The sequence below is a fragment of the Bipolaris oryzae genome (genome assembly GCF_000523455.1).
Source record: "Bipolaris oryzae ATCC 44560 unplaced genomic scaffold scaffold_220, whole genome shotgun sequence".
NCBI classification, from domain to species: domain Eukaryota; kingdom Fungi; phylum Ascomycota; class Dothideomycetes; order Pleosporales; family Pleosporaceae; genus Bipolaris; species Bipolaris oryzae.
The window spans coordinates 1-27,269 of NW_006911496.1; the positions used below are offsets into that span (position 1 = coordinate 1).

Below are 27,269 nucleotides of genomic sequence, written 5' to 3' on the forward strand. Positions count from 1 at the left end.
GAAGAAGCGTGGTAGTAGGGATGCGCGTAGTCGTGTGGTTGCACATGAGCGTTCTCCAACACCTCCACCTGTATACAACTCCCGTGGCCGCAAAATCGCTCCTCGCAGAAAATTTGAGGCAGAAATATGATACTAGGACCTAGTAGAGTATTTCTGTGTTTTCTTACATGATAATTACTACTGTACGTGGTGCGGCAGCCTCAATTTTGGTGGAGCTGTTTTTGGTGGTTCGGCGCATTGCGCGAATCCGCGCATTCCGCGCACGGACACAGTACTCAGGTGACATCACACCAGGTAATCCACGATGCACGCTGTTTCTTGAGCGCACCATTCATCGTCTACATATCGACTGCTACTCTAATTGTGAGTAGCAGTTTGAAGTGAGAAACAGGTTGAGATATAGTCTTCCTTTTCTACATTAATATCAAATAAGTTTGACTTGTTGAATAAAAACACCGATAACATGCTAGTTGCTTTTTGTTTAACCTTTTAATGTGACACGCCAGCGTGATTACGTGTGCATCAGAAAATAGCTACAACTCAATGCGGACATGCGTTCTCGTTTTGATGTTTACTGCAGTCTGCTAGACGAATGAAGTATTAATATGCTTTGCACCGTCGTTTCTCCCGGTTCCTGGCGATCCATGCATGTAGACTGCATGTGGGTGGATATCGGAGAAGCAGCGCTTATGCAGCATTTCCCCGCCGCCGCCGCCATCATCCGCAGCACATAATAGATGACGAGCATGATTCTGTATTGGTCTGAGTGGATGCTTGTGACGTACGCAGTATACTGACAGCCGTGGGGTCCGGTTAGACGGACAGGCCATAAAGATTGGTGGTTATTTTTATTCTATTTAATTTAGTAGTTTGTATAGTTATACTGAATGTTCTACAAATAATCAAAATCAATATTTCGAAAATTCAGCCTTGCAGGCCAAACACTCTGCAAATCAGAAATACAGTCTCACAGTAAGAAAATTCAATGTGACACAGCACATGATACTGCAAGGCCGATCACAGTCAACAAGTTGTTCGTTCTGCTTGTTGGAGGTTGCCAAACGGGAAACATTGCACATTGCCAAGGCTGTTTTTTTTTCACGTGAAACATGAGAAATGGTTGAGAAAGGTCTATGTTGCCACTCGGGCGATTTTTTTCTTTCTGATACTGTAGAGAAGCCCCAGTCTTAGCATGAGTGTATGGAAATGAGCATGTGCAGTCAGACCAAGAAAAAGACGCATGCAAGGTAGAACCTTTGGGGTCTGCTTGTTTTACTGTGATTGCAATCTTTTCACGTGAAACAAAGCATGCGGGGATACGGAACAAGGCCTCAGCTCAAACGGTGACACACACCAACTTTGGCAAGACACACCGAGGGCGACGAGAAATTGCAATCTCGGTGTTTTGCAGCATTCAGCGTATACAGCAATTCTTGTCAGCTTAGATTATTTCCGCCATCAAGCGAGATTTCATGCCGCTTGTTGGCGAGAAATAAATGGAAGAAAAAAAGAAAAAAAGCTGCCAAGTGTCACGCGAATATGTATGTTCTATCTTTTTCCAGTGAAGACGCCACTAAACGAAAAGTACAGGCGCCGCCACAAAGTGTATATGATAGATTGTGCAATATGTTCACTCTGGCAGGTCAACGACACATGAAGGGCCATGGAATAATGACCCTCAAGCAACCGGGGAAACGGACTATCGACCTGCGCCGCATAACGAACAGAAGCTGTACGCAGTCGAGTCGAGTTTTTATTTCTGGCCCGTGACTAGCGCCGGTGGTCCAGTTTCTCCGACAGACCACCGCATCACGTGATGGTCGGGTAAATCGCGGCGAAGCGAGACAAGGTCAAAATTCTTTCGTGTTGGCTTGGCCCGGCCTTCTTCTTTTTTTTCTTCTTCATGGCCGCTGATGAATATTTTATATCAAGATAGGAAGAGTAAGACGTAGCCAAATTGGCCGCGACTGATTACAACTCATCACCACCTTCTGAGGCCTGTTCCCCGACCCGTCTCCCCCCCTCGTGGTCTTTTTGTCTGTGTGTTCGGAGTGCCGACGCGGTTGTTACAGCTGTTGATGCGGAAGCTAGACGCGACCGTTCACTGACACCTGTATGTTTCGCGCATTTGACAGGATGCGCAGGCCTGTGAAACGGACTGGGTGCCAGGCATTCATGGGCGACTTCGCAATGGCGGCTGTTGCTGCTTCAGACAGACGGCCTTTTGGTCATCGCTTGTTTCAGCGAGGATGGAAAAGCCTGGGAGACCCACGGCTATGGGTGCACATACCGGAGCATTACACAGTATTATCCTATTCTTGCTTTCCGAATTCATGCCTCGACGTGTTGCCGCCATTGATGGCTTCTTTGGTCCGCGGTATTATGTACACAGTTGCCACTTTACATACCCTGTGCATAGCTACAGCCCGCCCTGGCGCCTCGTTTCCTCTCGGCTATGTACTCTGCTCTTGTAGGTATCTCGGCTCTTGTGCCTGCGCACTGCAGTCCCACGGCTATTGGAGTGTGTCTGAGCGTCACGGGCCAAGCTCGCGCGACACCGACGGACGGCACTTTGCGGTGTTATGCCGCGGATTGCTCACCGACTCGAAATTTGATCGAGCCTGCTCCCGGGGGTTTGTTCAGTGTGCTCGTAAAAGAGATTCCAGACCGTTTGATACCTTCCTCATACAACCACCCACGTAGAAAAGCAGCCGGCCGTGAATCATGGGTACTACCTGTAGAGTAACTACGTTAAAGTAGTCGTGCTGGATGCGCGTCGGCTGCCTACTACCCGGCAATTTCAAATGCAAACTACTTTTACGTCAATCGACGACGTCACTACAGCCCCGTATCCAGCTCCCACGATACCACATACGTAGTTTGCGTACTACTGTTACATGCCAAATCGAACTCTGTATGCTCATCACATTTGTTTAGTTGGCCGAGCAGAGCACAAAACTGGATGCGGCTGCGCGGATATGTGTTCATTGGAATTGCGATCGTCGACCCTGTCATGCTCGTCTGCCCAAGATCTGCGCTTGGATCGGCGACTTTAGCTGTAAACCACCTGTTGGCTCGTCTGGGAAAGCACTGTTGCTAGCCGTCTACGGACGGTTTGGCCCGCAGCGTTACAGGTGCAAGAGAGACCCTGGGATGGAACAAGCAAGCAAGCAAGCAACAGTGCTTCTGCTGCCGATGCTGCGACGCCCCAGTCACTTTGTTGAGCCCATTTTTGGCTATTACGAGTCACAGTCACAATGTCGAATCACAGACGTGCGGAGGGCTGGCAGAGATTTGGATGACCAGCCAAGACGCGACTTACCAAAGATTTGCATAGTAGAGACGCCATTTGAAGACTTTGGGCAATGGATTACGCGGGCAGTGTCGTTCCGAAGAACCTATTTCGAGGCTAAGCCCAGATTGTCACTGGTTTCGCCGTGGGCTTATCATAGAGTGACCATGGCGACAGATGCCCACGTGTCTGTGTTGCAAGATGCAGGCAGGCTACATGGACCTCGACCGCCTGTTCGTATGCTGGACTTGGGTCAGGCCGGCCGGACCGGCAGTGGCCACGACGGCTCCAGAACGCGGGCCTGGTGCCAGTTCCACTTGCCGTGTGGTCCAGACGAGACATGTGTCTATCACCGATGTCTTGCGTATCAGACATTGGCCTTTGGCATGCCTGAGCTGCGCTTTGCTCTACACGAAGGGTCTTGCTGGGCCTGCCATGACACGACACTGCATAGCACTTTTGCATGCATTCAGCACTGAGCACCCAGCAGCAGCAAATTGTGGGGAAGGCACATATTCCAGAAGCTCCAACGCCGGGGACCAGTCAGACGGCACCCACACGGAGCCACGGAGGGAGATTGCAAACGACCCTAGACCCTGCGCTCAGCATAACGCGAATTTCGTTTGAGAGCAGGTCTGTTCAGCACGAGCCTCCAGACATGGACAGACGGACAGGTCGAAATCTGCGATCTGCCCGCCTGGCAGCTGCCTGATTGGGATGACATGGCCGTTTTGTCACTTGCTGCGGCAGAGTTGGGGCAATGGCATCATCTTGCCCGCGTTTCAAAAGGCCAGCCAGCAGGCAGGGTGGAGCAAAGAGTGGGAATGGGTTGCGTCGAGTTTGGTGGGCTTGGAGACGTTCAGCGTCTGGGCGACAGTTGACGTCCGTCATGGCTGCCGATAGTCGGGCAAGGACAGCGACACGGTGCAGGCTGAGGTGCAGGTGCAGGTGTGAGGCACAGAGTCAGGCCATGAGTTTGCGGCGGTCGCGCAATGCAGGCGTCGTGAGTAGACGTGCTTTCGCGGAGGCGGATGGATGGTCGCGTTGGGTTGGGCGCGGCATGGATGGCGGACAAACACGATCAGACGAGTGGCACAGGTGTCGGTGGACAAAGTTGATGGTCAAGCCGGGTGTCATGGCATTGCATCCGAAGGGCATTTGAGCGAGTCAAAGGCAGCCCTAGCGGCGATGGGCCTAGTCCAAACCATGGGCGAGGCCAAGGGCGAGGGCGAGCGGCATGGAAGCCACGACCCCGCCAGCCTGGAAACCTTCCTGGAATGGTCGAAGATCAGGGCCTTGGGCGAGCCAGCCAATGCGAGGGCTGAGCCGGCGACTTGGTGGAGGTTTGGGTGGAGGTGGTGGAGAGAGAGACAGAGAGGGCTTGGCGCTTGGTGCTTGGTGGGCGAGGTGGGCCGAAGCTATGGAAGCCACGACGACTTCCCCGGCGCCGAAGCAGTGGCAGGACCACGCACGACCCTTTACGCATCCACTCGTACCCTCGCAGCCCATACGCTCGACCGCAGAGAGGCAGACATGGCCCTTTGTCAGCCAGCGTGAATCGCATCGGGACCCTGTCGAGTCGTAACACGGCCCCGCTGCGGTGGCCTTCTAGAAATTGCACTTCTCGCATGTGAAGCCGCTGACAGCAGAGGCAGCGTAAGTGGCCGGCGGCGGGCGAGGGGGCGGTCAGAGAGGGCGGGGGGAAGGATGGGCAGGGCCTGGGGAGGGGGGGTCGACGATAAGACGGTGTGGGTGTGTGTGTATGTAGGGGAAGGGTAGGGTAGGGTAGGGTAGAGCAGTAGTGTATGTTTGTATGTATGTAAGGTAGAGCAAGTGCGGACTAGTATAAGTAGGGCAAGCACTTAGTAGGCAGGCGTATGTAGACGGGTACAGAGAGGGAATGGGATGGGATAGAATAGACAGATAGAGTGCAGTCGTTTGTTCCTGCATCGTTCCTGCAGTAGACGCGCCTCTGGGTCAATCAGCTGTGCGGCCAATGTGGGGGAAGACGGCCTGGCGGATACGATCGGGCCTGTTCGACTCGACCACCGCCGCCTGTCCCGCACCTCACCCTCCCGCCGCTTTTACCACGCCGCCCATTTAGGTCTCGCCGGCGGCTTCATAACTCTGCATCCGCTGCATTCAATAGCTCGCTGCTATTTTGTGCCGCCAGTTGCACCAGCACCCCGGCCCGCACAACTTTTTTTACCGCCATTGTGTCGAGGCTGGATGAATGGATGGATGGATGGATGGATGGATGGATGGATGGACGGTCAGCATCACAGGCGTTGCCAGCCAACAACCCACGCCCGTTGGCCCTCGTCCATAGATAGAACATGTCGAGGGGAGCACCCTACAACCTACGACGGCATCGCAATTCCCGCATGCCATGCCCTCGCCAGGTTGGCCCCACACTCCACGCACACGCTGCTCGCCGGCTGCGATTTGCTGCCAATGCTGGTATATACGCAGTCGTACTCGGCCGGCGGCCATGTGGCAAACCGGGCTCTGAAACAGACTTGCACCATGGATTCAGGCCCCAAGGGCAAGCGTGCCTATAGCTATGCCCATCCATCCCATCCACTCCCCTCCATGTCGTCGTAGGGCTTTGGCCGTGGGCAGAGTAGGAAGGAAAAAGAACGGTACTGGTGGCGACGTGCAGCTCACCGCACACGACAATGTCGCACCATGGGCCGTGGCCGTCTTTGTAGCCACTGGGAGACGGCCCTGCCCGGCTGCTTCCACTGCTCCAGCTGGCAGGGCCATGCACGCCTCTTGCTCTTGCATCATGGCTGACGTTCCTGCGTGAGCCCGGCGCGCCGAGTCTTCGTTCCACCAGCCAGTGTGTCGCGCGGCGCCTGTGGCAATGAATGATGGATCAGATGCAGACATACCTTGACCTTGTGTGTGTGTGTACTGTATGCCTGTGGTGTGGCTAACGGACGGCAAGCATGGCGCGCTGCAGTTGAATGACTTTGACCTTGCATCCTCTTCGTTCGCTCGTGAGACATGGCTACCACACTCTGCTCGACGGGCCCAACATGTTAGGGAAAGCATAGCGAAGGTTGTTTGCTTTCGCCCTCGCTCGCCGCCCTCGTCGCCCTCGTCTTTTTTTTTCTTGCATGACGCCTCCCATGTCCCAAGTCCAGTCCCAGGTCAGTCCCAAGTCAGTCTTCAGGCCCAAGGCCCAAGGCGGCGCCGTGGTCAGCGAGCGACAAAACGACATGGGCACCGCGTTACATTTGCTTCTGCAAGTGGTCGACGACGGTGATACTGCGGGCGATACGGCGTTGTTTGGTGTGACAGACACGGTAGAGGGCGCGCGCGGCGTTATCACAATCACCCGGCAATCGTCATCCGCAGCGGAAGGGCCGTAACGCTGAATGGTCGTTTCAAAACACTGGGTGCCAGGGTCTGGCAGTTATCATTATCGATTGGCAGATAGCAGGATAGCCTGAATGAAACCCGGCAGCACGCTAATCTCGAGGCGAGTTGGAGTCGTGTGAGAGGGCATGCCTGTGGTTCTGGTTAGGTTAGACACCCACCACACACCCACCACCCACACACACACATACGCACACGCACACTTGCCTGTCACCCGCCTATTACACCATATACCCACCCTCTTCGTCTTTGCTCCCACTCCCCCAGCACCAGCGGCAGCGGCAGTCTCAGCACCGTCTCCACTCGCCATGACTGGCCGTTGTTCGCCTCACACACTTGCACACTACACTACACTGCACTGCACTGCACTACACCAATGCCATGCACACGCACACTCACCCACACCCAGCCGTGCCGCTGGCTAGAGTACTACTGCAAAAAAACCTCCGTCGCCTCTCTTCAGCTTGGGTGGCTTTGCCATCCGGACTGGGCGGCGGTACAGTCAGTGGCTACGTATGCGTGGTAGGCCGACCCTCCATCCCATGCCACCTGGGCTGGCCGCCAGCCAATACCTGCACGCCTGCCGGCGCCGCCGTGCACATCTCATTTCGCCTATAGCCCCGTGCAGCTATGCATTGGGCGAATAATTTTAGGCCCCAAACCCTGGCCGCAATGCACTCGCTGCTTTTGACGCGAGTCAAGGCGAGGGTCTAACGCAGGATCCCATTCCTAGCTGGCATGTGGAGCACGCTGCGCCCCGACGCACTAAAGCGAGCCGTCCTGGAGCGTGTGCGCATCAGTTCTCTTTTTCACTGGTCTGCCCTGGTCCAAGGTTCATCAACCACGTCCCTCTCGTTTCTTTCCGCCATCGCTGTTCACCATTTCATCTTGGGTCATAATTTTGTGCCCTCACACTCTTTGATCTACAATATCTATTAAGTGACGGTCTCGTTATTGCGAACCGCTCCCCAGTCATTCCTTCCACTCCCTCTCTCTCTCTTCAACCATTATCCTGCCTCTTCCAACACCCTACACTACATACTACTAATACACGTCTTCCATCTTCACTCGATACAACACACAATCCCTCATCCATCCAACCAACTATCGGACTGAAGCAACGACTACTACTACTACTACTACACTCACCTCATACACCACCATCACAACACAGCCATCTGCAATGGATGGTTCATACCCTATTCACCCTACCCAAGCAATGCAATCACCATTCTTCTACTACAACCCAGATCCTCAAGGCGAGAACAACCGCCAGCACGGCCACTTCACACCACACCCTTCAGGACAATCAACCTTTCAGCCACACAACATGTACTACCAGAGGCCTGCATCAGCAAACTCACAAATGTCCTACCCTCAGACTGCCTACGCTAGCCAAATGATGACTCCAGTCGCGTCGCCACAGCCAATGTACCAGAAGCCAGCCATCCTGATCCAACCTCAGGATTCCCCTTACCTTCACCCCATTGACACCGACTACTCTTTCTCCCCCGCTACTCCTCCTCTGTCATCATGCGGCAGCAGCACCAGCAGCCCTTCCTCGTACGACATCCTCCCCACTCCTCTCCACGACATGTTCCCCGGTGAGGGCATGGAGGGTGTAAAGCAGGGCTGCGAAGGCGAGGTCTTTTCTGAGATCCTTTCGGCCGGCCTCGAGTGGCGTTCAACCACCCCACCAATGACACCAGGTAAGTTTGCCCACTACTGAAGAAAACCATAATGGTTGCGTGGCTTGTTCGTCCACAATCAACCAGGTGAAATGTATGTGTGAACGCGCTCGCTGACTTTTACACCAGTATACATCCAGCCTCCTTCAGTCAACCAGGGTTCATACCTTCTTTCCGCAACTTCTTGCCCATCTCTTTCCCCATCTCCTTCACCTCTTCCCCGCGCTACCGTCGCCGAGGCTGAGAACAACTTCTGCAACCCCCGCGATCTTACCGTCTCTGCTGCTTCTGAACTGCCCATTGTCACTCTCTGCCCCGGTGACGAGGAGCACAAGGTTGTTCTCAAGGGTGAAACTGCCAAGATTGACAACATTGAGTCTGTGCAGACCTTCAGCTTCAACGGCCTTCCCACCTTCGAGCCCCTCTTCGAGCTCGACTGCGAAGACGACTTCAACGGCCTTGTCAACTTCTCCACCGACAACACCCAGTTCCTCGGTAACAAGCGCCAGCGCACTGACCTTGGCGCCTTCTCCCCCGAGGACGACTTCCTGAGCGACGAGAGCTTCACCGACTTTGAGGAGGAGCTTGTCCACAGCCTGCCTCTCACCCCCGCCGCTAGCGAGTTCGACACCATGTCGGCAGTCAAGAGGCAAACAGTCAAGAAGGCCCGCTCCGCCTTCAGCGAGACCGAGTCTGACTTCCAGGGTAAGCAACAGACATCAGGTGATGAGCACACCGTGTCTGGAGCCTCAAGCCAACAAGAATCAGGTCAAGCCGAGAACGCCGTCGCCTCCAGCTCTGACGAGAACACCACTCCTGTCGCCCCCACCAGCCGCCGTGGTCGCAAGCAGTCGCTCACCGACGACCCATCCAAGACATTTGTCTGCACTCTCTGCTCCCGCCGCTTCCGCCGCCAGGAACACCTCAAGCGCCACTACCGCTCTCTCCACACTCACGACAAGCCCTTTGAGTGCACTGACTGCGGTAAGAAGTTCTCCAGGAGTGACAACCTCTCCCAGCACCAGCGCACCCACGGAACTGGCGCTGTCAGCCTTGAGGTCATGGGCTCCGACTTCCACCACACCGACATGCAACATGGCCAAGGTAGCGCGTTTGGTGCGCAGGCTCCTTCCACCATGGGTGAGATTCTCTACAACGCTGCTGCAGACATCCCCACGTCAAGCTCCGATGGATCCGAGCACGAGTCAACACCCAGCCAGAAGAAGCGCAAGAGGAACGAGTAGGCATTTGCTTTTAGTCGCGTTTCCTGCCTTTCAACATTTAACGACCCTTCATGACATTCACAACACTTGGTAGAAGAAACTTGCATTACGCGAGGTGACTGCTAGTCTTCCTTGACGTCGATACGCAAAGGCGTCATGGCTAGACAGGCGGCGAAGATTCGCACTTGAGCGGTCTGAAGCAATTCAGATCCATCCAAGAGTCGCCCCTCGCTTCACTTCACCTCTTGTATTCTACGCGTCCGATCTTGGTGGCACACACTTTGATATTAGCCTCTTCTTTTTTTTTTCCACACTTCATTTTGCGCGTCGGTTTGGTACGTTTCTTCGGGGTTCTGGAGCGAGGAGACTGGAGGGCAAACCATGGGAAGAAACGGGATTAGATTTGGTTTTTTTTCTCTCTCTTCCTTCTTCATTTTCCTTTTCGCTTGGGTGTTCTTTTTTTCTCATGACGACATGGCCAATTACCCTACTCGCCACCGGCCACTTGTCGCCGCGTTGCCCTCAATTGTTCATCATCACTCGTTGTAATTGGGGCATTGTCGGGATGGAATCCAACATCCTCCCGGCATTCGCCGCCTCTGACATTCTGGGAATCTTCGCTTCTTTTCTTCTTCAAATCATACACACATGTAATCGTCTGAACTGCTCAGCACAAACACCACACCCACCCCTACTACCTACCCCCCCTTATTAAAGCTCTATCGTAGCCCCAATGGTAGGTTAACGGTGCTGGCACTGTCCGACTATCATACATAGCAAAAAATGCGTTACACCGACACTTCCGGCCTCTATCCTTTCTCTCTTACTTTTTCCAAACGCCTTGCATGTGAACTGGAGTGAAGCCGCGTAATGCATAAAGTTGAGTGCTAGCCATTTCTTCTTCCGCTCTAGGTCTTAGGTGATCAGTTCGGTGACGGGGGGAAGGGTGGGTGGACAGATTGTTCCTGAGCATTAACTTACCACTTACCCGCAAGTAGTAGTAAGCCTGTCAGCAGTGCGTGAGTTCCTTTTTTTGGAAAACATTCATGCCCGTTTCTAGCGTGCGGCAGCGCGCAACTTTAGCGAGTAATACCACTTTCAACCTGCATTTGCACTTCGACTGCATCGGGCCGCCTCAACGCACCCTCGCCGCAGCGTCCGAGCCTTAACTTTTTTTACTTCTTCTGCTGCGCCTTTTTTTCTGTTCGTGTGCCCAGTCCAGCCCAGCCCGGCGGACGGCGGCAGCAGCAGCGGCTAACCTTCACTCACGACCCAAGGCGGCGCCATGGCGCAATCTCTAAATGTTATCGCGCTGATCTCGGGAGGCAAAGACTCGCTCTTCTCCATACTCCACTGTCAGGCAAACGGCCACCGCGTCGTGGCCCTGGCCAACCTGCACCCAGGGCCCTTGCCCAATGGCGAAGAACAAGACACAGATAGTTACATGTACCAAACGGTCGGCCACTCTGTAGTCCCTCTGTACGCGCAGGCGTTGGATCTACCGCTGTACCGCCGACAAATCACGGGTACAGCAGTCGATTCCAACAGGGATTACACAGCGCCGTTGCCATCTTCTTCTTCTTCTTCTTCTTCTTCTTCTCAGCAGACGCAAGTTGAAAAACAAAAGTCAGACACTCATCAGCAAGAGATCGTAGAGGAAGATGGGGACAAGCAAGAAGATGAGACGGAAGATCTTATCCCATTGCTCAAACGCATAATGCAAGCCCATCCAACCGCCAACGCCATATCCACCGGCGCAATCCTAAGCACCTACCAGCGCACGCGTGTGGAATCCGTAGCACTGAGACTTGGCCTCACGCCGCTGGCGTACCTGTGGCAGTACCCGCTGCTCCCGCCGTATGAGCAGTCTGCGCTCTTGCGCGACATGCGTGCCGTTGGGCAACAAGCAATTATCATCAAGACGGCTTCTGGCGGGCTCGACGCTTCTTTTTTGGGGCTGGATGTCGCTGGTGGGCCCGTCGCTGTGGCGCGGTTGAGTAAGGCGATGGGCATGTTTGGGGAGGAAGTGGGTGCTGGGGCGATTTTGGGTGAGGGGGGGGAGTTCGAGACGCTGGCGGTGGATGGGCCGGGGCCGCTGTGGAAAAAGAAGATACGGGTTGAGGGGGAGGCGGTGGTGTTGGAGGGGGGGCAGACGGTGCTGAAGGTGGCGAAGAGTTGGGTAGAGGAGAAGACAGAGATGGGCGATGTAGGGGCGCTGAGGGTGCCGGAGGTGTTTGATGATGAGTTTGCAAAGGTGTTGGAGACGGTGGAAAGTACTGACCAGATGAAAATTGAGGCGGTGGATAATACCACGCAGAGCATCGCGGTCACTACCAACCCGTCCTACGTCCTACCTACAAACACCATGCACTCCACCCCCACCCTCCTCACCATCTCCAACCTCACCTCCCCCACCTCATCGTCCCCATCCCAGCAACTCACCTCCATCCTCCTCCTCCTCGACCATCACCTCCACCAACACAACGTCCAAAAATGCAACATAACCCACACCACCCTCCTCCTCCGCTCCATGTCGCACTTCACCACGCTAAACCCCATCTACGCCTCCTTCTTCACATTCATCAACCCCCCCTCCCGCGTCACCGTCGCCTGCTCCGACACAATGCCGGAAGGCGTAGACGTGATGCTCAGCGTGATTGCAGAGCGGAGCAAGAAAAGAGAAGGGTTGCATGTGCAGAGCATGAGTTACTGGGCTCCTGCGAATATTGGGCCATATAGTCAGGCCATCTCTACCGCCCTGCCCACTTCACCCTTACCCAGCTCCAGCTCCGGCGCTGCAAGCGACGAAGACGGAGACGCGGATGCAGAAAGGGAAGAAGGCAAGACAGCAGGCGACATCGTCTACATCGCCGGCCAAATCCCCCTCCACCCCGCCTCCATGTCTCCTTACACCACACACGGGTTTGCGGGCCAAGTCGTACTTTCACTGCAACACTTGTGCCGAATCGGCGCTGTGAAAGGTGTGAAATGGTGGACCAGCGGTGTCGCTTACATCCCTTCTTCCTGCATCTCCTCCTCCTCCTCTGCCATCCACATAATCCAGCAAGCCTGGCGCACCATCCACCTATCCTCCCACCTCAACACCACCACCTCCTCCTCAGACGACACCCTAGAATCCCAAGATATAGACCCTTGGGACTTACTCAACAACCACACTTCTTCTTCTTCTTCTTGTTTCTCAGACAAGTCCATCCGCCCGCGAATCCCAGACTACACCGCCTTGCAACCATCCAACGAACAAGTACAAGTACAAATCCCAATCCCAATCCCGCCTTGCTTCGTCGTTCAAATCTCCTCACTCCCCCGCAATGTACATGTTGAATGGAGTGCTATGGGGCTTACTTCTCCGCATATTGCTTTCTCGCGAGATGGCCCTGCGACTTCAATGACTGCTGTGGAAGATGGTCCGAGTCGATTTTTCACGCTGGAGTTATCGGTGGAGGAAGATATCGATGTTTTGGCAGGTCGGAAATGGAGCATGGGCACACTGTATATAGCGCGGGGTTCAGTGAGTTTGGGGGAGCGACTGGTGGGAGGTGTGTTGGCGAAGATAGGAGGGGTACAGTGGGTTCCTTGTGAGCGGGTTTGGGGGGAGGGGGGCAGGGAGGTTGGTGGTGTGTTTGTTGGGCGGGTTGATGAGTAAGGATATGATTGATGAGTGAGGATGCGATATGATTGATGAAGTAGACGAGCAAAGAAAAAAAAGACCGTTAATCCATGAATTCCGTTCAGTCATATCCACAAAGTGTCTATATCAGACGTTAAAGAACAAAACTAAACTAGTAGTAGCCCGCCATTCGCACAAACAATCCCCATGTTGTGTGTAACCCGAGTCCCTTTGCACCCTAAACGCCGTACGTTTGCCCACGTGTATCTGTATACGTGTATGGTATAATACAAAAAGAAGAGAGAGAGGTGCTTTTATTTTTGTTTATTTCGTTCATTTCGTTGCATGTTCATCCGTCAAAGGGTATCGTGTCTAGGCAATGTTTCCGGCGAGGCCGAGAAAGAGGGCTTGAGCTGCGAGTTGCAAGGTCCAGATGCCTACCTTTTTTATGCGCCGCTTGCGTGTGGTCCTGTCCTCGAGGACGTCGCGGGCAAAGGCATCGTACATCTGAAAAGGTTAGCACATCGTTGCGAGTCTCATGCCAGGGAATCTATCTTACCTCTTTCGATACCTCCTCCATCAACCCGCTGTCGTACAGTGTCCAACTGCCGTCAAACTCGCTGACCTTCTTGACCACTCTGCAGTTGACGGGAATGAAGCTACGGCTCGAGTTGATGTATGCGACAATAGGCCGCACAAGAGCATTGTTGACGTACGAAATGTCCCTGGTGAAGATGGGGACGGCGGCACGGACGTCGTTGAGGTGGACACGCATGTCCATGATCATGTAACGCGACTCCTCTCCTTGTTCAGCGTCAGAGTTTTCGTCGTGATGGTGTTCATCAAAGCCATGGACAGCATGGTCGGAAAAGTGATGCTTGCGCTGCTGAGTGACAGTGGCTTCAACCCGGTCGTACATGTCAGACATGACCTTGGCAATGCTGTCGTCATTGTCGTTGGGGAACATGACGTCTGCAACAATATCGACGTTTCCTTCATGGATCCAGGAAAACGGGCCCTCGTAACCGCGGTTGAGATGGTCAATATTCAGACCATCAATACGTATCCGGCTGTGCTTCTTCCAAGAGCTGCCGTTCTCGGAGGCGCGACCGCTGCTCAGTTGTGCACCTGTGTAGTTGTGGGTTTGTCGGGGATGGATAGTGAAGAGGGAGTTGTCGAATGATCCAGACATCATGTTCGCAGAGAGAAAGTCGTAAAAGAGCCATTGTTTCCGCAGTCTGGGAAGGTCGCAGGAGAAGATGCTGACGGAAAAGGGGCGGAAGCCGTTTGGCTGGTATACAGTCACCAGCAAATCTTCCATCTTGAACGAGTCGAGTTCGAAGTCTCCAGGTTGGTGCTCGTGCTTGTACGACCTCGGGTCGACGCCTTCAATAGTGCGCACTGAAGTTCGATCAACTACCCCACGGATGCCCTTGATCTCAACGTCCTCCAACAAGCCTTTGCCATTGAACCATTTGGAGAAGGACAAGGTGATGTTGACCGTGTCGATGGAGATGTCGAACTGGGTGTAGTTTGTGTCTTCCTCTGGTTCGGATTTGGCCGGAGTTCCGTCATGTGCGTCCTTGCTATGCTGAGCCCGAGCGGCGGCGGCAGCAGCTATCTCCGTATGCGAACCTTTGCTGACCTTTCCTGTACCCTGTCCGGGGCGGCGCGAGACAAAGACATTGCGGAAGGAAATGACGCCGTCTCCCCACTTGGGCACTACGGCAGTCTCGAAGACGACTTTGATGCCCGATGACTTTGTCAGATAGTTACCAATCCACTTGCCAACTGTCTCTTGAGAGAAAGCAGTATTGATGAGGAAGATGGTCAGCATGAAGAAGGTCGTGGTTCCCAGGATAATCCACAGTACGTGTGCGGCAATGATCCATGAGAATAGGGCATATATCTCATCGGCATTAAAGGGACGAGTGCTCCGGATGGTGAGCCATTTGAAGTGGATCTTGATGCGTGACCAGAAGCCCGAGGCAGCGGCAAGCAGCTCAGCCTTGGTAGGGCGGTATATGTGCGGGAGGTGATGGGGCAGGCGGTCGAGGAGGGGCTTTGAAGTGCCTGGAGTGTCGGCTTCTTGCTTTGGCTCTGGCTCTGGCTCTGGCTGCGAGGGCTTTGGTGGCGCATTCGGCTGGGGCGAGAGATTTGCCTGCGGTGCCTGGCCAGAGGGACGACGCTTATTTTCGGAAGAGGACGGAGTGAGTGAGCTCTTGCTGCGTCGGTCGCTGCGTGTATTCCTTCTCAGTGCGCGCGAGGCCTTTGACGAGGCATGTCGGGTCCATGCTGCGAAGACAACCTTCGTGATGTTATGCTGGGCGCTTGGTGTATAGGGCGAATTGACAGCGGGAAAGCAGGCTAGCCATGGCGAGGGCGTTGTGCGAGGGCGTTGAGTCGTGGATGCGGTCGAAAAAGCATGTCGAATGGGAGGGCAGGCAAAGGCAGCGCCCTCTCTCAACAGCGGGCCAGCGACGGGGCGCCACAGCAAGCCGAGCGTTCGCACATGCTTGTTCATGATAAGCGCGGCGGGCACATGGTCGACGTCTGCAAAGTAGGTGGGTGCGGACAGAGGGAGAGGAGGGAGTGAATGGCCTGGCTGATATGTTACTAAGTGAGGTAGTTGTGATTCACGTCATTTCATTTGCCCAGGCATTTATTGATTTGCCTGCCCGCACAAGAAGGCGGCGGCAGAGGGACACTTACCCGCTAGTCCGTTTTCGGCACATCATCCCGTCGCCTCTCCAAATTTCTTGACCAGCCCCACTCGTCGCGCTCGACGACACCAATTGACCAGACATCACCCGCACATACTGCAATATAGAGGGAAGAAATAAAGAAAAAAAAATTATATACAACATGCCTGCTCCCACCGCCCTCCAGCGCCGCCCCGAAGAACTGGCCGACAATGTCGCCCTCGAAGCCTCGTCCGTCTCGCTGCCCACCGAATCCGACGGCGACCTCATCTCCATGAGCATCGACCCCGTTGACGCCCCCAACACAACCTCGGATGCGCCCGAAGAAGATATGCCCATGGTCGACGAGAGCGGCAAGCCCAAGTTCCCCGCCGCTAAGTCGATACCGCTCGCCTTCCGCCGCGAGCAGCGCAAGGTGCCCATTCCGCCGCACAGGATGACTCCCCTCAAGAACTCGTGGCCCAAGATTTACCCGCCGCTTGTCGAGCACCTCAAGCTTCAGGTCCGCATGAACACAAAGAGCAAGAGTGTTGAGCTGCGCACATCGAGCGCCACCACCGACACGGGCGCTCTGCAGAAGGGAGAAGATTTGTACGTTGGTGTCTTGGGTGGAGCAGCGCTCTGTATACACACTACAGGATTATGCTGACTCTCTGCAGCGTCAAGGCTTTTACTCTTGGTTTCGACACAGACGACGCTATCGCGGTATGCACATACGACCTTGTATTCGCACACAAGTGACTAATTCCCTTCCAGCTACTCCGACTAGACGATCTGTACATTGAGACATTTGAGATCAAGGATGTAAAATCGCTCTCGGGTGAACATCTCAGCCGCGCCATTGGCCGTATCGCCGGCAAGGACGGCAAGACCAAATTCGCCATTGAAAACGCTAGCAGAACACGAAGTACGTTTTGATTCCTGTCCGTGTTCCCTCTCCGTCGCTAACCAAAAACAGTTGTTCTCGCAGACCAAAAAATTCATATCCTTGGCGGCTTCAAGAACATCCACATTGCCCGCGAGTCCATTGTTAGCTTGATCCTTGGACAGAACCCCAGCAAAATGTACGGCAACCTGCGGACTATTGCAGGCAGGATGAAGGAGAGGTTTTAGATGCGCAATAGAAATGCTTTTCAGAAGAATAAAAAAAAGCGACATCAGGCATTTACATGGCGTTAAGGCGAAACGGATCGGGGAACATGGCAGGCAAAACAATACCATCTGACATGACTTGACGACGATTGGAAGACGATGGGGCTAGCGGCAATTTGCTATTATATGGCTATATACGCAATTTTACGATTTCCAAAACATACTCACACCTATCTCTGTCCACATGATCAAGCCTTGTTCCTCTTCACCATCATCCCCTTGACCTTCTCAATCCCCTTGCCCAACCCCCCAAACACAGTCGCAAACCCAAAGCTCCACCCCTTAATCCTCACACTCCACACGAAAAAATAGACCAACGCCCAATTACTCAGGCAAAAGGCAAGGAAAATGCCAAAATCCCTCCACTTATCCCCCGCCGCGATATTCAGCGAGGCGAGATAATCATCACCAACGCTATACGCACAGTACTGGCACCGGGCCGTCGCATTCGGATTGACGAGGTACCCGGACGCCGACTCCAAAAACGCGCTTGCATACTCCTGGCAGGAAATGGCATTTGGGGTATCAAACACGGCCGTTTCCTTCTGACTGCACTGGACGGGCACGCCGGTCATGGTCGCCGCCAGGACGCCGGCAATCCAATACATCGCAGGATTAACATAGTACATCCAGTAGCGCCAGAAGACGGGGATGGCGGCATACGGGCGCACGACACCGTTGAACAGGCCGAACATGACGAAGAAGAAGGGAAGGACGTTTGATATGACGGTGAATGAGGGGGCGAAGGCGCAGATCCACTGGCCCCACGAGGATATGAAGAGGAAAAATAAAAGCGTCATGAGGAATACGTAGCCCGCGGTGCTGGGATCGGAGGGGAGACCGGTGGGGAAGTACCAGAGGAGGAAATAGACGACGCTTGATACGACGGCGGCTGGTATCTCGGCGATGACTTGGGCGGTGGCGAATGCGGTCCAGCCGTAGATTCGTGAGGGAAGTTCCCGCGCGGTCCATAAGGCCATGTTTGAGTAGAACTTGGGGACTACGCCGTTGACGATTGTGGGTGGGAGGAGCACGATGAGGAAGATGGTGAAGAGCCGGTTTTGTAGGTCGGTGGTGCTGGTGCCGAGGTGGTAGAAGGTGAAGCCGTTGAAGAGGCCGAGGATGAGGGAGACGAAGAGTTTGGAGTAGAGGTAGGAGGGGGAGCGGTAGTATTGGGTTAGAGTGCGGAGCGTGAGGAGGCGGGTTTGGGTCCAGGTTGAGGCTGCGAATTCGGAGTCGCTTCCTTCATCGGCGTTCTGCGTGGGTGAAGAGATTTTACTGCGGGATGACTTGATTTTCTCGATTTCTTCGAGGAGCTGGGCGTTGTTGGGAGATCTAAGCCATTCGTCGTTCCAGTCAATCTTGGTGCCGTCGGCGCGCTTGATGGGTTTAGCGGCGGTTTCGAGTATGAACTCTGCAACGTTTTTGCTTGGAGGGCAGTGGACGCCGCGAGTGCCAAAGTAGTTGATAACGTCTTTGCCGTTTTCTCCTACGGGGCCGAAGTAGAAGGTGTTGCCGCCGGGGTTGAGGGCGAGGATCATATCGAATTGCTGGATGAGGACACTGCTGGGCTGGTGGATGGTGCAGACAATGGCTTGGCCGGCTTGTGCGAGCTTCTTGAGGAATTGTACGATGGAATATGCAGAGTTGCTGTCGAGACCACTCGTTGGTTCGTCGAGGAAAAGCAAGAGTGAGGGCTTTGCGGCAAGCTCGACACCAATGGTTAGACGCTTCTTCTGCTCGACGCCCAGGCTCTCAATTAACGCATCTTGAATATCCTCGAGTTCAAGGAGTTCGATAATTTTATCGACGTAGTCCAGCTTCTCTTTCCGAGGTGTCTTCCTGTCCTGTCGCAAGAGAGCAGAGAACTCAAGGGCTTCGCGAATCGTGGCCGTACCGTCGTGAAGATCCATTTGCTCGCAGAAGCCAGTTCCGCGTTGGAATGCTTTACCCAGATCACGGCCATCGACAAGGAATTCCCCAGAAACTACTCCAGTTGTCTGTCGTTGCGAAAGGGTGTTGAGCAAAGTTGACTTGCCTGCACCTGAAGCACCCACGAGTGCAATCATGACACCAGGTTTCGCATATCCATTAACCTTGTTGAGAAGCTTGCGCTCACCTCCCTGGTACGGAACAGTATATTCGACATCTTTCCAGGTAAAGACACTTTCACTGCTTGAAATGGCCTCGAGTGCCTCTTCCTCGTGGGCAGTAGTGTTGGAGCTCGACACCGACTCACCAGACACCACCTTCTCTTCATCCACAGGGCCATCTTCCTTGACAACGTTCTTTGCACGCTTAGTCTTTGCAAAGATCAATGCACCCCCGCCAGACTTTGCAAAAGAAATCGTCTCAGTGGCAATCACTGTCACCAAGATGTACAGCACAGCAAAGGCTACTACAACACCAAAATTACGCCAAAGATTTGCCCGCGAGTAGCTGAACGACGCCTCGAGGTAGTCTGCACCGGATACTGATCTCGAGTTCGGTTGTGCACCCGTCAAGCTGCATCCTTGGTAAGCAGGGTCAACACCAGGACCCTGAGGTACCAGCTGGCTGGGAGCGCACTCCATTGTCCGGTCAGAGAACTCGTTAGTGAGAACAGCTTCAAAGGAGTACCCGACCGGGTTGACCCAGTACAACCACCCGAACCAAATATACTTGCCCAGCAGCTGCGTCTTGGGAATAGCATAGCCGGTGTAGATGATGAGGAGATTGAGTGCGAGACCAGCAAATCTCACCGCATCATCAATAGTCGGGGATAGAGCAGCAAACATGCGATACAGCGCGGTAACGCAGAACGTGGTGGTGTAGATGAAGAGAAAGTAGATGAAGAATTTGGAAGCATCGACGTCGAGACCATTCATGAAATACATGATGATTGAGAACGGAATGACTTGTGCAAGCAATAGGGGGAAATCTTGTACAACGCGAGCGATAACCACAGCGCTGGGACGGTAAAAAGCGTAATCCTCGTGTCGTTTGACAACATCGCGTCCAGACACTGCCTTCATCAGCTCAGACAGCTGGAGCCAGCCGAGGAAGAGAATGGAAAAGAAGCCAGAACCGCCACGGGTAAAGGCACCAGAGGTATCCATGGCTTGGCCGTAGAACAGTGATCCGACGATAAAACTGTTGGAGATGATGATGAAGAACTTGGTGTAGAGCGTCGTCTTGTCACCCCAGGTTAACCAGAACTCTCGCTGGGTACAAGCAATGACCTGGCGGACAAAGGATACGGTAAAGGGCGATTTCTTGCGTACAGTCTTACTCTTGCTCTCGCGGACGGCTCCCTCAAACTCTTTGGCATCCATATATCCACTTCTTTCCAACTCTTCTTCATACTCCTGTATCTCTCTCAGTACGCTCTTGTACGCCTCACTCTCACGATATGCCTTTTCGAGCTCCTCCGACGTCTTGGGTGCCTTGTCCTCGAAGCCAGGACGGAACTGACGCTCGGTGGGATCGGTCACTGCTGTCAGGAAATCGGCCGTGGTTTGGCGCTCCGGACACTTGAAACCGAGGTCGATGAAGTACTGCTTTGCAGCACGCGCTGGACCCTGGTAGATGCATCGGCCAGCATCAATGACCATGACTTTGTCCATTAACTCGTAGATGCCTTCGCCTGCTTGGTACAAAGTGACTAGCGTTGTGCGATTACTCATGTCGGTCATGATACGCAACGACTTGGCATAGTCAAGAGCAGTACTTGCATCAAGACCCCTAGTACTGTTATCCCAGCAGTTTACTGTGCTCTTGGTCGCAAGAGTCTCGGCAATAGAGACACGCTTCCGCTCACCTCCACTGACTCCTCGAACGTATTCGTTTCCCACTTTTGTGTACTTTGTGTGGGATATACCAAAAACTTTGAGGAGTGCCTCAAGTATAATTGGAATCTCATGCTTCTCGTGCTTCTTGGTCTTGTTGGTGAGGGCGAACTTGAGTGTCTGCCACACATTCAGGTCAGCCATGTGAGAGTCGTCTTCTGGGTTGTAGTTGACTTCGCCCCGAAACTGCTTCCTCTGCTTGTCGGCGGGTATACCGCCATACGATACCTCACCTTCGACAGCAGCATAGCTCTCTCGGTCGTTGGCAATGACCTTGAGAAAAGTTGAACAACCAGATCCAGGTCGTCCTAGGACTAGCATCATCTCTCCGTCCTTGACAACGCCGGAGAAGTCGTGAATCAAAGTCCGCATATTCTTGTTCTTTCCAAACCTGAGTGCTGGAAACAGGTTCGTTACAATGCGGTAGAGGTCTGGACCAAACGTTCCTATGATAGCATCGGGTAAGGTTCTCGCAAAAGAGGCGGTAGATCCTATGCCCTTGACTGTGAGGTTCTTGTAGACGACGCCGACCTTCTTGGCTGATTGGCCATTCTTGCGCTTCTCAAAGTGTCCTTCGCGCATGAATTCACCAAGTTCGAAATCGTCTTCCTTTTCGCTGGCGAGGGCACCTCCAATGTCACCGGGCTTATCGTCCTCCACGTCGCCTGTGCCTTCCTCGGCGCGTGAAACCGACCCTCGACGTTGGGTCTGTCGAGTACTGATCCTACTAACAGTCCGGGACAAAGCATCTGATCGATGTGATTGGGCTCCGCGTGATCGTGACCTGGACAACGAGGCAAGTTCTCCTCGGAGCACCTCAAGATCTTCTGCCGCAGTTTTTGAGTCGAGCTTTCCGGCATCGCGTTCGCCCCATGTTCCCGCCCGTTCAAGAGGCTCATTATCGGTACTATCGTCGCTTTGACTACCAGGAGTCACTGCTTCTTCTCTCCCATTGCGAAGATAATCGTCTTCATGCCATGGGTTACGACGACTGTCACGTTCCGAGGGTGGAATGGAGGATCCCCACATTTTCAGGGCTGTAATGAGAGGAATTGGGTATCAAACCGCTGAATTAAATGAAGGTGGGAAAAAGGGCTGCAATGATGTCGCCAAAGTGACCGACTGAAGGTGTGGTCATAAGTACACTCGTAGGTGCGCTGACAAAACGGTGTACACTGCAGGAGCAATGTTGACCAAAGAAGATATGTGCCCAGCCTGGGCATCTTTGACCAAAATTTCCACATTACACAGCAAGAGGCAACGGAGATAAGCAAGCCATGTCGTCATGCGCGGATTGGCTCCGTGATTAACGTGCCTTGCCGAGGAGCTAAATTGCGAAGTGCACCCACTCTTCTCACCGACCTCGCACGCAATCCAAACGTTGGAGGTCCAACTTTTTCTTGCATTACTAATTCACCTCACCGCTGTAGGCAAAAAGGATACTGATTATTCCCCACTAAGGAAGGTGTCCCTGCATATTTGGAGTAGACGCGAGTCACTCTCCACCCGTATATTGTGGGCCAAGTGGTAAGACTGACAAATGTACCTGACCTGGTATGACGGCTGTTTGTTCGAAATATGGGATGTACGGTACCCCTCCATTTAGTCCCGAGCCGATGCTTCTAGAGTACTCTGCAGTAGGTGTATGTACAGACCTACATGGCCTTGCATGCATCCCGGCATGGAACGACCCATCCGCGGACTAAGCCTAGGATGTCGATCTTGCCAAGACTGGTAACAGCGTTGTCTTAAGTCCGGCGCCCGTAGATATACGGATATCAGCATGTTGCTCGAGTGTATCTCCGTGTCGCCTATAAGTATGCATGCCTATCAACTTGGCATTCTGCTTTGAAAAGTATCCGCTGCAAAGTAATCAGGCACAAGTATATTGCCGCAGCAACCCACAAAGGCTCGCACCATGTGATTTGTAATCATAGTCATGCAATAGAGATAATATTCTACCGTAAGGGGTATTCGCATCTGAATGTAATCATCGGGTTGTACGTGTTGACCGGCTATCATCCTCCTAATCGAAACATTGCCCAGTTTACGGCTTCTTCTCGATGAGCTGAGGGATATCCTCAGGCTTGTTCTTGCCCTCGAGAATGTTGTAGACGGCGGTGAACAGGGGAAAGTCGTCCTCCATACCCTGGGCCTTCAAGAATTCATTGACCTCGTAGGCAGTGCTAGTACCCTGCAGCTTCTGCCCATTAAGCTCTGTCTGCTCAATCTCGTCAATAGGCTTGCCGCGCTGGACAGCCATCTTTGCGCAACGAAAGTTTCGTCCACCCATGCATGATGTCACAACGTCAGCAACACCGCAGCTTTCCTCGGTGAATGTGCTAGTGCGCGCACTCTCTCCGAAAAAGGCCTTGCCGAACCTGACCATTTCCAGGATGCCAACACGCATAACAGCGGCTTTAGCGTTGTCGCCCCATCCCAGACCGTCCACAAAGCCTGCTGCAAGGGCGATGATATTCTTCAGAGCACCGCCGAGTGAGACACCTGCGACGTCGTTGACAATGTGTACATGGAAATAGGGGCGGTGGAAGAGCTTGCGGACGTTTTCGTGCGACAGAGGCGGGTACTCGTTGGGTAGAGCAGTCAGATGCGCAGAGCGCTTGCTGGGCTTTGACTTGCTAGGGTCAATCAGGTCGACGTGAGCAGTTAGGTCAACCTGAGAAGCGTTGGGTGAACCACTTGGGGTGGGATGGCGCGAGTCTAGCGGTGGCGGGTCGTATGCCACCGTAGTCTCGGAGTACTTCTCCTGGGCAATCTCAGATGCAATGTTCGCACCCGACAAAGCACCGCAGTAGATGTTGAGCGTCATGCCAATCGTCTCTGACATCAAGCGGATGCCCTTTTCACTGACATCCACACCCTTTGTGCAGCAGATGGCTCGCGCATAGGGGAGGATCTTTCCGACCAGTTGCTGGCATGAACGCGCAATGAATTGATGGGGCAGCACAAAGATGAGTATCGTAGAGTTCTTGCACGAATCGGGGAGATCGGGGTTGGCAATGACGTTGGGTGGGAGCGTGATGTTTGGGAGATACTTGACGTTCTCATGGACCCTGTTGATGAGCTGGGAAAGCTTCTCAGGCTGGTCCGAGCCGTTGTAGTGACGCGAATCCTTTGGGATTGTGTACTCCTCCTCAAACACCCACATCTGCACTGTTTCTTCAAACAAAGAGGGGTTCTCCTTGACGTTCTCGGCGACTAGCTTAGCCATGGTGGTGCCCCTATACTATCAGTCAGTCAATGCCCCCCGCTATCGAGTCATCTTGCATAGCTTCAAAGCACAGCTAAGCACTTCCACATGCCAAGTACATACCAGTTGCCGGAGCCGACCACCGTGACTTTGTGCTTGCGACCAACACCGAGGGATGCCATTTTTGTGTATTTGTGTGTCACTTGGTGCAGATGGTTGTTGTGTAAGACGCTATCTGGCACGACTGTGCGTTTATATGGGTTTTGCAGACAACGAGGAGTAACGTGGTGAGGCAAGTGTGAGGCAAGCGATAATGGCCTTCCGAATTTGCAAAGGGCCACTTTTGCGGGTTCCTATGATGTCTTTACGCAGTCAGTATGAAAAAAGGAGACAAATTTTCAGCTGCACAGCAGCTTAAATATCACAACAGTATACGAGCTGGGGCGATGACAGGCAGACTGACCTCGGCAGCTTGTGATGCGGCGTTGCCGAAAGCTTCAATTGCTATGGCCCAAGTCCCAAGGCTGGCGGTCAGGGCGTTGTTGACGGTGGAACTGGACTTGGCAACAAATCGTCGAGCGTGGGTATGGATCTGCTTATACGGATGCGGATGTCGACGGGCTAGAGAGAAATTCGGTAGCTTTGCGTCATGGGATCTGCAGCGTCGGACCTGCGGCGTTTGTTGATCAGCAGAATATGCATGGCCAACGGCCAATTGCATTCGAGCAGAGACAGCCGACTAGCAACAAAGTCCCGACAACAAGCATCACCAGACGACAACATACGAGAGCACAGATGCAGCATGGGGGGGGACGCCGTGCGGCACAATGTAAAAGTAGCAGTATTGGTAGTATTGGGTATTACAAGTCGTGTGTTGCTTCATAACATCGCATTAAGTATCCTCCGAGCGACCGCAACCACCATCAGCAGTGATGAACAAGAAAATGCACAAAGATAAACAGCTAAAGCCATAAAACGCCAACGCTAACACGCCGACGAAGATGAGCCTTCTCCAGCGAATGTCCCCACATGGTTATGCTGATAGCAGTAACGCAAGGCCATCTCGTCACCGTCCAACAGGGACCGGCCCGCGACCCTTTTAGTGTCCTGTTGTTGATTTACAAGGCCATTCCGAAGAGGGCAAAGAGACCACCGGCGAGAGCAGTGGTGCCGTAGAGGGCAAGGTTGGCAGCAGCGGCGGGGGAAGGGGTGCTGGAAGCAGCGCCGCCAGAGGATGAGGCTCCCGTTGAAGAGGGCGAGCCGCTGCTGGTGGCAGAAGGGCTCGATGAGGCAGAGGAGGATCCAGAACCAGAGCCAGAGTTACCGGCTTCGGTGGCCTGCTCGATGGTCTTGTTGCCGCACAGGCTGCTGCGAGCCTGTTCGCACTCGAATTGAGCAGTCGCGTCGGTGCCAGAGGCAGAGATGCAGTTGCTGTACCAGACAAGGCACATTTGGCCGGGGACAGTTTGCTGGTACTGGTCCATGACGCTGGTGACATCGGTACCGTTGCGGCACTTGCAAGAGTACTGGAGAGTGGACTGCACGTCGTGTTAGCATTTGGTATGCGCATGACGGGACACGCGACATACCGAATCGCACTGGTTGCCGTTGCTGGCAAGCGAGCCGCGACCACCGCAAAGCTCAACACAGGTGTTTTGGTTGGCCTGGCACCATGACTGCCTGTCGTCCTGGTCGACCGAGTTGGCGGGAACGGAGCAGCACTGGATGGGAGTGTTGAAGGTGGTGTTTTGCGCGGAGACGAGGCCGGCAAGAGCCGAGGCGGCGGCGATGAAGGTGGCGGAGCGCATTTTTGTGGATGGGAGCAAGAGTATCAATGCCTGAGATTGAGCGGCGTCAGCGGATGGCCGGTAGAGGGATAGGAGTGAGTAGAGCAGGACGGGGAGCCAAGTGTACAGCAGCAATTGCGCATGCAATTTTGCGGAGAGGTGGTATTGGCGCAGGTGAGGGGCGACAGGGAGGAAACTTACAGCGGGATGTATGATGCTGATTTGGTGGAACGGATAGCAGAGGCGGGTGTTGTTGCTGGGGGGAGCAGGAATATATGCTCCAACGCACGGGCTGGAGGAAGACGGCTAGTCGGCCGTGCTTGCCTACTACAAGCTAGGGCCATTGTTTTCAAGATACGCTCAGACGCGGCGGAAAGTCGACCTGGGCATCTTTCGCCAGTTGCCCTTTTGCGCGCCAGGAAATTGCTCATTTAGTACACACACACATGGGCCATTGCGGCGCTGCCGGCTGCCCTCGCCCTCGCCCTCGCCCTCGACGCTCCTCCGCCGCTCCGCTGCTCTTTGTACTCGGTTGGCCGTGGTCATGTCGGTGAGGCATACGGCGGCGTTGCGCGTTGGGGCATGGTGACGACGTGTGTACTACACCTACACGGCCGCGTTGGTTTCAGGTGTCGCCAGTGGCCAAACCCGCCACGCTTCGGATATGCGCCTGCAGGTTGGACCAAGGCGACCCCGCCCAACCGCCCGTGTGCGTGTCTGCCACTGTCAAGTAACTTAGTGACGCTCCCAAGGCCCCAATGTGCATCTATCTGACGGTGCCATGCCGCGCCGGCCCAAGTGCGTTGCGCTGCTTGGTTGGCGACGGAGAATCAATGGCTCGCTGCATCCCTGCTCAGTGGCCGTGCTCTGCATCCGCTGTGCAAACCCCATCTATTACTGACACACCCGAGCTCCACGCCCGCACCACACCAGCACGCTGCAAAAAAACAAAAAAGAACCGGGACGTCTGCCACGCCGAGTCAGGCCAGATGATGCGCCGTTTCACTTTGGGCGGCCGAGAGTGGGAGCAGAGACGGGTAGGCAAAACAACAAGCCACAGGCAAGATGCATGGCTGCGGGAGCCTGCCCGTAACGCTGCTGTTACTTGCCTACCTGGGTGGGCCGACGTCGCTTGAACCAGTTGCCGCCAAACCAGCCTTAGCATGAATAGCGTATTGCCCGACCTTGCTGGGTCGCTTGCATGTCCTCCCTCGGCCCGCGCAGAAGAAGGATGCACCGCGCATTCCACCCGCCCAATCACACGCCGTGCCCCCAGATTGCCCATCGACGACGCATGCTGTTTTGTTATTGTTATTGTTGCTGTTGTCGAGCCATGGCCATGTCGCCGTAGTCTACTTACACCGACTGAGGGTTC

The 27,269-nt window shown here is 54.1% G+C and overlaps 9 protein-coding genes across 9 annotated transcripts; 4 read left to right on the plus strand and 5 right to left on the minus strand.

The window, feature by feature from the left end:
• Positions 1-4,529: 4,529 nt before the first annotated feature.
• Positions 4,530-6,101, plus strand: COCMIDRAFT_30306 (uncharacterized protein; the record flags this gene model as incomplete). The annotated part of the gene is made up of 4 exons (XM_007694485.1): positions 4,530-4,835; positions 4,905-4,948; positions 5,254-5,752; positions 5,829-6,101. 4 exons carry the CDS (start codon positions 4,530-4,532, stop codon positions 6,099-6,101), a joined length of 1,122 nt encoding a protein of 373 aa, XP_007692675.1.
• A 618-nt stretch (positions 6,102-6,719) lies between these two features.
• Positions 6,720-6,986, minus strand: COCMIDRAFT_107855 (uncharacterized protein; the record flags this gene model as incomplete). Its single annotated transcript, XM_007694486.1, has 2 exons — positions 6,720-6,808; positions 6,911-6,986. The coding sequence occupies 2 exons, from the start codon at positions 6,984-6,986 to the stop codon at positions 6,720-6,722; spliced, it is 165 nt and encodes a 54-aa protein (XP_007692676.1).
• An 873-nt stretch (positions 6,987-7,859) lies between these two features.
• Positions 7,860-9,608, plus strand: COCMIDRAFT_9371 (uncharacterized protein; the record flags this gene model as incomplete). Its single annotated transcript, XM_007694487.1, has 2 exons — positions 7,860-8,385; positions 8,494-9,608. The coding sequence occupies 2 exons, from the start codon at positions 7,860-7,862 to the stop codon at positions 9,606-9,608; spliced, it is 1,641 nt and encodes a 546-aa protein (XP_007692677.1).
• Positions 9,609-10,872: 1,264 nt separating this feature from the next.
• COCMIDRAFT_30308 (uncharacterized protein) lies at positions 10,873-13,251 on the plus strand (the record flags this gene model as incomplete). Its single annotated transcript, XM_007694488.1, has 1 exon — positions 10,873-13,251. The coding sequence occupies one exon, from the start codon at positions 10,873-10,875 to the stop codon at positions 13,249-13,251; it is 2,379 nt and encodes a 792-aa protein (XP_007692678.1).
• A 336-nt stretch (positions 13,252-13,587) lies between these two features.
• On the minus strand, positions 13,588-15,739 carry COCMIDRAFT_40923 (uncharacterized protein; the record flags this gene model as incomplete). Its single annotated transcript, XM_007694489.1, has 2 exons — positions 13,588-13,722; positions 13,775-15,739. The coding sequence occupies 2 exons, from the start codon at positions 15,737-15,739 to the stop codon at positions 13,588-13,590; spliced, it is 2,100 nt and encodes a 699-aa protein (XP_007692679.1).
• Positions 15,740-16,080: 341 nt separating this feature from the next.
• On the plus strand, positions 16,081-17,030 carry COCMIDRAFT_107829 (uncharacterized protein; the record flags this gene model as incomplete). The annotated part of the gene is made up of 4 exons (XM_007694490.1): positions 16,081-16,508; positions 16,577-16,622; positions 16,674-16,824; positions 16,876-17,030. The coding sequence occupies 4 exons, from the start codon at positions 16,081-16,083 to the stop codon at positions 17,028-17,030; spliced, it is 780 nt and encodes a 259-aa protein (XP_007692680.1).
• A 227-nt stretch (positions 17,031-17,257) lies between these two features.
• COCMIDRAFT_9375 (uncharacterized protein) lies at positions 17,258-21,925 on the minus strand (the record flags this gene model as incomplete). The annotated part of the gene is made up of 1 exon (XM_007694491.1): positions 17,258-21,925. The coding sequence occupies one exon, from the start codon at positions 21,923-21,925 to the stop codon at positions 17,258-17,260; it is 4,668 nt and encodes a 1,555-aa protein (XP_007692681.1).
• A 1,018-nt stretch (positions 21,926-22,943) lies between these two features.
• COCMIDRAFT_107836 (uncharacterized protein) lies at positions 22,944-24,289 on the minus strand (the record flags this gene model as incomplete). Its single annotated transcript, XM_007694492.1, has 2 exons — positions 22,944-24,138; positions 24,231-24,289. The coding sequence occupies 2 exons, from the start codon at positions 24,287-24,289 to the stop codon at positions 22,944-22,946; spliced, it is 1,254 nt and encodes a 417-aa protein (XP_007692682.1).
• A 936-nt stretch (positions 24,290-25,225) lies between these two features.
• COCMIDRAFT_107857 (uncharacterized protein) lies at positions 25,226-25,915 on the minus strand (the record flags this gene model as incomplete). The annotated part of the gene is made up of 2 exons (XM_007694493.1): positions 25,226-25,645; positions 25,697-25,915. The coding sequence occupies 2 exons, from the start codon at positions 25,913-25,915 to the stop codon at positions 25,226-25,228; spliced, it is 639 nt and encodes a 212-aa protein (XP_007692683.1).
• Between the last annotated feature and the right edge of the window lie 1,354 nt (positions 25,916-27,269).